The sequence below is a fragment of the Arachis stenosperma genome, chromosome 7, assembly GCF_014773155.1.
Source record: "Arachis stenosperma cultivar V10309 chromosome 7, arast.V10309.gnm1.PFL2, whole genome shotgun sequence".
Classification (NCBI taxonomy): Eukaryota; Viridiplantae; Streptophyta; class Magnoliopsida; order Fabales; family Fabaceae; genus Arachis; species Arachis stenosperma.
The window spans coordinates 36,333,305-36,343,623 of NC_080383.1; the positions used below are offsets into that span (position 1 = coordinate 36,333,305).

The 10,319-nt window shown below is 42.8% G+C and overlaps 1 protein-coding gene across 1 annotated transcript; it reads left to right on the plus strand.

Annotated features, from left to right (window-relative positions):
• The first annotated feature begins 9,113 nt into the window (after positions 1-9,113).
• Positions 9,114-9,665, plus strand: LOC130939705 (uncharacterized). The gene has a single exon (XM_057867794.1). It carries the CDS (start codon positions 9,114-9,116, stop codon positions 9,663-9,665), a length of 552 nt encoding a protein of 183 aa, XP_057723777.1.
• Positions 9,666-10,319: the final 654 nt, after the last annotated feature.

Sequence of the window (10,319 nt, forward strand, 5' to 3'; positions counted from 1 at the left end):
CTCTAAAATTCATTAACTGCCAATTCCTTGGTCAATTAATTCTAATTAGAAGCTGCATGATCAAATTCCAGTATATATGCCACAAAAACTCTAATTACCCAAAAATAAAAGGATTATATGTCACGTATCCCGTTAAATCCAGATAATTAAAATTTAGGAGAATGTGTTTTCAAGCTATTGTTCAAGTAAAGAGCTTTTCCAAGTTTTACAAGAATTCAAATAGAAAGAGGGACATACTTCCGTTCCACCCAAATTCATAAGATATAAATCCATACAAATAGGCAGAGCTCCTAACCTTAACAATGGAGGTTTAGTTGCTCATGGTTCAGAGAGAAAATAAGGATCGTAAATTGTAAATTGGAATAATGTTGAGGTGGAATCACCCTGTTAACTAATTGAGATCCTTTTATATATAATCCTAATAAATTTAAAAATTCAAATATCTAAAACTAAAATAATATCTTTTCCTAAAAATAATATTTGAATTTAAATCAGAATAATCAGCAAGTCTTTAGTTGATGGGTGGGGATCACTTGTTTTGTCCATTCTACAACTTCTAATCTGTGTTTTCTGGGCTGGAAGCTGGGTCAAAACAGCCCAGAAATAGCCCCCAGCGTTTTTCTGCATTTTCTGCATGTGACGCATGTCACGCGTATGCGTCAGTCACGTGTACGCGTCGATGGTCTTTTTCGCAAGTCACGCGGATGCGTTGGTCACGCGTACACGTCGCTGTGCAATTCTTCAAATCACACGTACGCGTCAGTCACGCGCACGCGTTGCCTTGGAAAGCTCCAAATCATGCGCACGCGTCAGTCACGCGTACACGTCGCTCCTCACTGCCATCTCCTTTGATTCTTATGCTGCAAAATCTCCACCAAATCCAGCCGAATGTTACCTAAAATAAACAAAATTACAAAAGACTCAAAGTAGCATCCATATTTGCTAAAAGATAATTAATTATTTATTAAACTCAACAAATTAAGTGCAAATTCACTAGGAAAAGATAAGAAAGATGCTCACGCATCAAAGGGCCAATGAGGTCGCTAAGCAAACAGCTGGGCTTCTCGAAGCCGGGTTCATCAAAGAGCTCGAATACTCGACATGGTTATCCAACGTTGTACTGGTTAAAAAAGCTAGTGGCAAATGGAGAATGTGTGTCGACTATTCCGACCTGAACAAAGCATGTCCTAAAGACTCTTTCCCCCTCCCTAACATCGACACCCTGGTAGATTCCGCAGCAGGGTATCGCTTCCTCAACTTCATGGATGCATACTCTGGCTATAATCAGATCCCGATGCACCGACCTGATCAGGAAAAGACAACATTCATAACACCAGCAGGCACTTATTGCTACAAAGTAATGCCATTTGAATTAAAAAACACAGGGGCCACCTACCAAAGACTGGTGATCAAGGTCTTCCATGACCTCATCGGTAAGACGGTAGAGGTCTATGTCGACGACGTTCTAGTAAAAACTGCAGAACCAAGCAGCCTTATAGACGACCTCCAGACTGTCTTCAAACTGCTAAGGAGATTCAACATGAGGCTCAACCCGCTCAAATGTGCGTTCGCCATGGAGGCCGAGAAATTCCTAGGCTTTATGATAACACAAAGGGGGGTAGAGGCTAACCCGGACAAGTGCGAAGCCATCCTCAAAATGACATGCCCAGGATGTGTCAAAGACGTGCAGCAACTAACTGGGAAACTTACGGCTCTATCCTGATTTCTCGGAGCTTCGGCAGAGAAGGCTCTCCCATTTTTTAATCTAATGAGGAAAGGAATCACCTTCGAATGGACCCTGGCTTGCAAAGAAGCGTTCATCCATTTCAAAAAAGTACTCTCAGAACCACCCATACTCAGCAAGCCCAAAGAAGGAGAACTCATCTACCTATACCCGGCAGAGACCACACAAGCCATGGCGACAATCCTTGTCCGAGAAGAAGATAAGACTCAGCGCCCAGTTTACTTCGTCAGTAAAGTGCTCCAAGGAACAGAGCTAAGATACACCAAGCTGGAAAAATTAGCTTATGCCTTGCTAACCTCGTCGAGAAGCCTCAAACAATACTTCCAAGGGCATAGGATTATCTTAAGAACTGACCAGGCGATTCGGCAAGTCCTTCAGAAACCCAACCTCGCGGGGAGAATGATGGCATGGGCAGTAGAACTATACCAATATGACTTGCAGTATAAGCCCAGGCAGGTAATCAAGGCCCAGGCAATGGCGAATTTCTTAGTAGAGGTCACAGGGGAAGCACCCGACATACCGATCACACGGTGGAAACTCCACATCGACGAAGCTTCCAACCAGGCGTTCGGAGGGGCCAGTATCATCCTGGAAAACTCGACGGGAATAGCTTACGAGTAATCGATCAGGTTCGACTTCCTAGTCTCCAACAACCAGGCGGAATACGAGGCATTGATAGGAGGGCTGATCCTAGCCAAAGAAGTCAGAGCCTTAAGGATTGAGATAAATAGTGATTCCCAGATCGTCACATCCCAGATAAATGGCAGCTACCAGGCCAGGGATACACTACTACAGAAATACCTAGAGAAGGTAAAAGAGCTATGCAAAAACTTTGATGAAGTCATAATCCAGCATGTTCCTAGGGAAAGGAACTCCTGAGCAGACCTCCTCTCCAAGTTAGCAAGCACCAAGCCTGGAGCAGGAAACAGATCGCTAATCCAAAGGCTAGCAACTAAGCTAGCAATCATTCTATGCGCAACCCAAGCACCAAGCTCTCCCTCCTGGATAGACCCCATCCTCCGATATATGGAGAAAGGCGAAACACCACAAAACGAGAAGGAAGCACAAGCCATCGGGGGATAAGCTCCCAAATATGTGATTATACAAGGGCAGTTGTATAAGCGGGGACTCCACCAACCTATGCTCAAATGCCTGCGTCCCAACCAAACGGACTACGTCTTGAGCGAAGTCCATGAGGGGTGTTGTGGTCATCATATTAGAGGAAGGTCGTTGGCAAGGAAGATCATTCGAGCAGGGTATTATTGGCCCACCTTAATGTCGGATGCTCAGAAGTTCGTCAGGAAGTGCAGGAAATGCCAAGAAACGCCAACTTCCACAAAGCCCTGATGAGCGGATAATTTATACGCTTTTTGGCATTATTTTTAGTATGTTTTTAGTATGTTTTAGTTAGTTTTTAGTATATTTTTATTAGTTTTTAGTTAAAATTCACTTTTTTGGACTTTACTATGAGTTTGTGTGTTTTTCTGTGATTTCAAGTATTTTCTGGCTAGAATTGAGGGACCTGAGCAAAAATCTGATTCAGAGACTGAAAAGGACTGCAGATGCTGTTGGATTCTAACCTCCCTGCACTCGAAGTGGATTTTCTGGAGCTACAGAAACCCAATTGGCTCGCTCTCAACGGCTTTGAAAAGTAGACATCCTGGGCTTTCCAGCTCAAACTGCCCGAGATTTGGTGGCCCAAACTGGCGTTCCAAATCAGCTCAAAACTGCCCGGCGTTAAACGCTGAAACTGGCACAAGAATGGGAGTTAAATGCCCAAACTGGCACAAAAGCTGGCGTTTAACTCCAAGAAAAGTCTCTACACATGAAGGCTTCAATGCTCAGCCCAAGCACACACCAAGTGGGTCCGGAAGTGGATTTTATGTCATTTACTCATCTTTGTAAACCCTAGGCTACTAGTTCTCTACAAATAGGACCTTTTACTATTGTATTCTCATCTTGGTAGCTATCTTTGATCAGTCTTATGCTATCTTAGATCATGGGGCTGGCCTCACGGCCATGCCTAAACCTTGTTCTTATGTATTTTCAACGGTGGAGTTTCTACACACCATAGATTAAGGTGTGGAGCTCTGCTGTAACTCGAGTATTAATGCAATTACTATTATTCTTCTATTCAATTCAGCTTGTTCTTGTTCTAAGATATCACTTGTTCTTCAACTTGATGAATGTGATGATCTGTGACACTCATCATCATTCTCACATATGAACGTGTGCCTGACAACCACCTCCGTTCTACCTTAGATTGAGTGGATATCTCTTGGATCCCTTAATCGGAATCTTCGTGGTATAAGCTAGAATTGATGGCGGCATTCAAGAGAATCCGGAAGGTCTAAACCTTGTCTGTGGTATTCTGAGTAGGATTCAATGATTGAATGACTGTGACGAGCTTCAAACTCTTGAAGGCTGGGCGTTAGTGACAGACGCAAAAGAATCACTGGATTCTATTCCAACCTGATTGAGAACCGACAGATGATTAGCCGTGCCGTGACAGGGTGCGTTGAACATTTTCACTGAGAGGACGGGACTGTAGCCACTGACAACGGTGATGCCCAACATACAGCTTGCCATGGAAAGGAGTAAGGAGGATTGGATGAAGACAGTAAGAAAGCAGAGAGACAGAAGGGACAAAGCATCTCCATACGCTTATCTGAAATTCTCACCAATGAATTACATAAGTATCTCTATCTTTATGCTTTATTCATATATCACTCATAACCATTTGAATCTGCCTGACTGAGTTTTACAAGGTGACCATAGCTTGCTTCATACCAACAATCTCCATGGGATCGACCCTTACTCACGTAAGGTTTATTACTTGGACGACCAAGTGCACTTGCTAGTTAGTTGTGCGAAGTTGTGATAAAGAGTTGAGATTGCGATTGAGCGTACCATGTTGATGGAGAAGCTAGGGATCTTTGAGGTACAAGCTGCAAGAATCTCACTAGAGATGGCAGACAATTCAAGAAAACAAGCTTATGGACTTGTAGAGGATGTTCTGGCAAAGATTGAAGACCATTACATCCCTGCTGATTTCATAGTCCTAGAGACTGGGAAGTGCATGGATGAATCCATCATCCTTGGCAGACCCTTCCTAGCCACAGCAAAGGCTGTGATTGATGTGGACAGAGGAGAATTGATCATTCAAGTGAATGAATAATCCTTTGTGTTTAAGGCTCAAGGATATCCCCCTGTCACCATGGAGAGGAAGCATGAAGAGCTTCTCTTAAAACAGAGTCAAACAGAGCCCCCACAGCTAAACTCTAAGTTTGGTGTTGGGAGGCCACAACCAACTTCTAAGTTTGGTGTTGAACCCCCACATTCAAACTCTAAGTTTGGTGTTGGGAGGTTCCAACATTGCTCTGAGTATCTGTGAGGCTCCATGAGAGTCCTCTGTCAAGCTACTGACATTAAAGAAGCGCTTGTTGGGAGGCAACCCAATGTTATAATTATCTATTTTCCTTTGTTATTTTATATTTTCTGTAGGTTGATGATCATGAGAAGTCACAAAATCAATTGAAAAAGCAAAAACAGAATGAAAAATAGAAAGAAAAATAGCACACCCTGGAGGAAGACCTTTTAAACGCCAGTAAGGGCAGCAAATGGGCGTTTAACGCCCAATCTGGCACCATTCTGGGCGTTTAACGCCAGAAAGGGGCACCAGACTGGCATTAAATGCCAGGAAAGGGCAAGAAGATGGCGTTAAACGCCAGAAAGGGGATCAGCCCAGCGTTTAATGCCAGAATTGGCACAGAGAGCATTTTTGCCCGCCACTTGGTGTAGGGATGACTCTTCCTTGACACCTCAGGATCTGTGGACCCCACAGGATCCCCACCTACCCCACCACCCTCTCTCTTCTTCACCCATTCACCAATCACCTCAACACCTCTTCCCCAAAAACCCCTCACCTATCAAATCCCATCTTTCTCTTCACCAATCACATACATCCTTCATAAAACCCCACCTACCTCACCATTCAAATTCAAACCACTTTCCCTCCCAAACCCACTCTCCCATAACCGAACCCTACCCCTCTCTCCACCCCTATATAAACCCATCTTCACCCCCTCATTTTCCCACAACCTAAACACTACTTCTCCCTTTGGCCGAATAGCAAAGCCATCTCCATCTCCTTCATTTCTTCTTCTTCTACTCTCTTCTTTCTTCTTTTGCTGGTGGACGAGCAAACCTTCTAAGTTTGGTGTGGTAAAAGCATTGCTTTTTGTTTTTCCATTACCATTTATGGCATCTAAGGCCGGAGAAACCTCTAGAAAGAGGAAAGGGAAGGCAAAAGCTTTCACCTCTGAGTCATGGGAGATGGAGAGATTCATCTCAAGGGTGCATCAAGACCACTTCTATGAAGTTGTGGCCATGAAGAAGGTGATCCCCGAGGTCCCTTTTCAAACTCAAAAAAAAAAGAGGTCAACTTTAATCAAAGGTTGGACCAAGTCCTCATGGATATTTGTGTGGAAGGAGCTCAATGCAAACAAGAGATCCCACTCATCATGAAATCCCTGAGATACCTCAAGGGATGCACTTTCCTCCACAAAATTATTGGGAGCAAATCAACACCTCCCTAGGAGAATTGAGTTCCAACATGGGACAACTAAGGGTGGAGCACCAAGAACATTCCATCCTCCTCCATGAAATTAGAGAAGATCAAAGAATCATGAGAAAGGAGCAACAAAGGCAAGGAAGAGACATTGAGGAGCTCAAGCACTCCATAAGATCTTCAAGAGGAAGAACAAGCCGCCGTCACTAAGGTGGACCCGTTCTTTAATCTCCTTGTTCTTTATTTGTCTGTTTTTCAAAAATTATGCTTATGTTTACCTATGTTTGTGTCTTATGGTCATTAGTGTCTTAGTGTCTATGCCTTAAAGTTATGAATGTCCTATGAATCCATCACCTTTCTTGAATGAAAAATGTTCTTAATTGAAAAGGAGAAGAATTGCATGAATTTTGAATTTTATAACAGATTAATTATTTTGATGTGGTGGTAATACTTTTGTTTTCTGAATGTATGCTTGAACAGTGCATATGTCTTTTGAATTTGTTGTTCATGAATGTTGGCTCTTGAAAGAATATGAAAAAGGAGACATGTTACCGAGGATCTGAAAAATCATAAAAAATGATTCTTGAAGCAAGAATAAGCAGTGAATACAAAAAAAAAAACGAAAAAAAAGGAAAAAAAGAAAAAGAAAAAAAGAAAAAAAATAATGAAGTTGTGATCCAAGGCAAAAAGAGTGTGATTAAGAACCCTGGACACCTCTAGTTGGGGACTCTAGCAAAGCTGAGTCACAATCTGAAAAGGTTCACCCAATTATGTGTCTGTGGCATGTATGTATCCGGTGGTAATACTGGAAGACAGAGTGCTTTGGGCCACGGCCAAGACTCATAAAGTAGCTGTGTTCAAGAATCATCATACTTAACTAGGAGAATCAATAACACTATCTGGATTCTGAGTTCCTATAGAAGCCAATCATTCTGAATTTCAAAGGATAGAGTGAGATGCCAAAACTATTCAGAGGCAAAAAGCTAAAAGCCCCGCTCATCTAATTAATGTTAATCTTCATAGATGTTTTTGGAATTCATGGCATATTCTCTTCTTTTTATCTTATTTGATTTTCAGTTGCTTGGGGACAAGCAACAATTTAAGTTTGGTGTTGTGAGCTTGGGGACAAGCAACAATTGAAGTTTGGTGTTGTGATGAGCGGATAATTTATACGCTTTTTGGCATTATTTTTAGTATATTTTTAGTATGTTTTAGTTAGTTTTTAGTATATTTTTATTAGTTTTTAGTTAAAATTCACTTTTCTAGAATTTACTATGAGTTTGTGTGTTTTTCTGTGATTTCAGTTATTTTCTGGCTGGAATTGAGAGACCTGAGCAAAAATCTGATTCAGAGACTGAAAAGGACTGTAGATGCTGTTGGATTCTGACCTCCCTGCATTCAAAGTGGATTTTCTGGAGCTACAGAAGCCCAATTGGCGCGCTCGCAACGGCGTTAGAAAGTAGACATCTTGGGCTTTCCAGCAATGTATAATAGTTTATACTTTGCCCGAGATTTGATGGCCCAAACTGGCAATCCAAATCAGCTCAAAACTGCCCAGCGTTAAATGCCGGAACTGGCACAAGAATGGGAGTTAAACGCCCAAACTGGCACAAAAGCTGGCGTTTAACTCCAAGAAAAGTCTCTACACATGAAAGCTTCAATGCTCAGTCCAAGCACACACCAGTGGTCCCGGAAGTGGATTTTTATGTCATTTACTCATCTTTGTAAACCCTAGGCTACTAGTTCTCTACAAATAGGACCTTTTACTATTGTATTCTCATCTTGGTAGCTATCTTTGATCAATCTTATGCTATCTTAGATCATGGGGCTGGCCTCACGGCCATGCCTAGACCTTGTTCTTATGTATTTTCAACGGTGGAGTTTCTACACACCATAGATTAAGGTGTGGAGCTCTGCTGTATCTCGAGTATTAATGCAATTACTATTGTTCTTCTATTCAATTTAGCTTGTTCTTGTTCTAAGATATCACTTGTTCTTCAACTTGATGAATGTGATGATCCGTGACACTCATCATCATTCTCACCTATGAACGTGTGCCTGACAACCACCTTCGTTCTACCTTAGATTGAGTGGATATCTCTTGGATCCCTTAATCGGAATCTTCGTGGTATAAGCTAGAATTGATGGCGGCATTCAAGAGAATCCGGAAGGTCTAAACCTTGTCTATGGTATTCTGAGTAGGATTCAATGATTGAATGACTGTGACGAGCTTCAAACTCTTGAAGGCTGGGCTTTAGTGACAGACGCAAAAGAATCACTGGATTCTATTCCAACCTGATTGAGAACTGACAGATGATTAGCCGTGCCGTGACAGGGTGCGTTGAACATTTTCACTGAGAGGACGGGATTGTAGCCACTGACAACGGTGATGCCCAACATACATCATGCCATGGAAAGGAGTAAGGAGGATTGGATGAAGACAGTAGGAAAGCAGAGAGACGGAAGGGACAAAGCATCTCCATACGCTTATATGATATTCTCACCAATGAATTACATAAGTATCTCTATCTTTATGCTTTATTCGTATATCACTCATAACCATTTGAATCTGCCTGACTGAGATTTACAAGGTGACCATAGCTTGCTTCATACCAACAATCTCCGTGGGATCGACCCTTACTCACGTAAGGTTTATTACTTGGATGACCCAGTGCACTTGCTGGTTAGTTGTGCGAAGTTGTGATAAAGAGTTGAGATTGCAATTGAGCGTACCATGTTGATGGCGCCATTGATGATCACAATTTCGTGCACCAAGCCCCACCCGAGGAACTTAGCTCGATGATTGCACCCCGACCATTCGCTCAATGGGGAGTCGACCTCTTGGGGCCATTTCCACCCGGGCCAGGACAAATAAAATATTTGATAGTAGCCATAGACTACTACACCAAGTGGATGGAAGCAGAATCGCTAGCCAGCATATTCGCAGCAAACTGTCAAAAATTTTTGTGGAGGCAAGTCATCACTAGGTTCGGAATTCCAGAATCTGTCATATCGGATAATGGGACACAATTCACCGACAAAAAGTTCAGAGAGTTCCTCTCGGGACTAGGCATCAAGCAAACGTTCTCCTTCGTAGAGCACCCTCAAAGCAACGGGCAAGTGGAAGCAGCCAATAAAGTCATCTTGAAAGGGCTAAAGAAACGACTTAAAGGAAAGAAGGGTCCATGGGCAGACGAACTAGCCTCAGTCTTATGGTCTTATAGAACCCCCCCAATCATCTACCGGCAAAACTCCCTTCTGACTCACATACGGGGTCGACACAGTCATCCCAATCGAAATAGGGGAGCCGAGTCCGAGGTTACTTTTCGGAGGAGGAAGCGAGGCAGTTGAGAAAGACTTAGTTGACGAAACAAGACAGATGGCACACTTGACAGAGACAGCAATCAAACAAAGAATATCCCTAAGATACAATGGTAAAGTGCTGAAGAGAAGCCTTGGGAAAGGCGACCTAGTCTTACGACGTAACGACATAGGACCCCCAACCCTAGGAGAAGGCAAGTTGGCTGCAAACTGGGAAGGACCTTACAGGGTGAAAAAAGTCCTCGGCAAAGGCACATACAAGCTAGATAAATTGGACGGAAGCGAGGTGCCGAGAACGTGGAACATGGCAAACCTAAAAAGGTTCTACTCATAGAGGGAAGTGGCCTGACGGCCTGGCGGCACGGCCACATCCGCTTTAGTTCCTTTAATTTTACTCCTATATATATATATATATCGCATTACCCCTTTGTTTTAAAGTTCCACATATGCATATATATAATAAACTTTGTTCTTTGCAAGATTTACGACAAAACGACATAATGGCACTAATGACGAACGGTCGACCTAACGGAAGCTTGGGACTGATCACCCCGAGAACCAAAGGGACCTAAGCTTAAAACAAGCAAGTAACAGGGCGGTAAATACCATAAAAACGGTAAACCAGAAAGGCCACAACGGCCCGGATAATCGAAAGCAATAAAATAATAGGAAAGCCGCAACGGC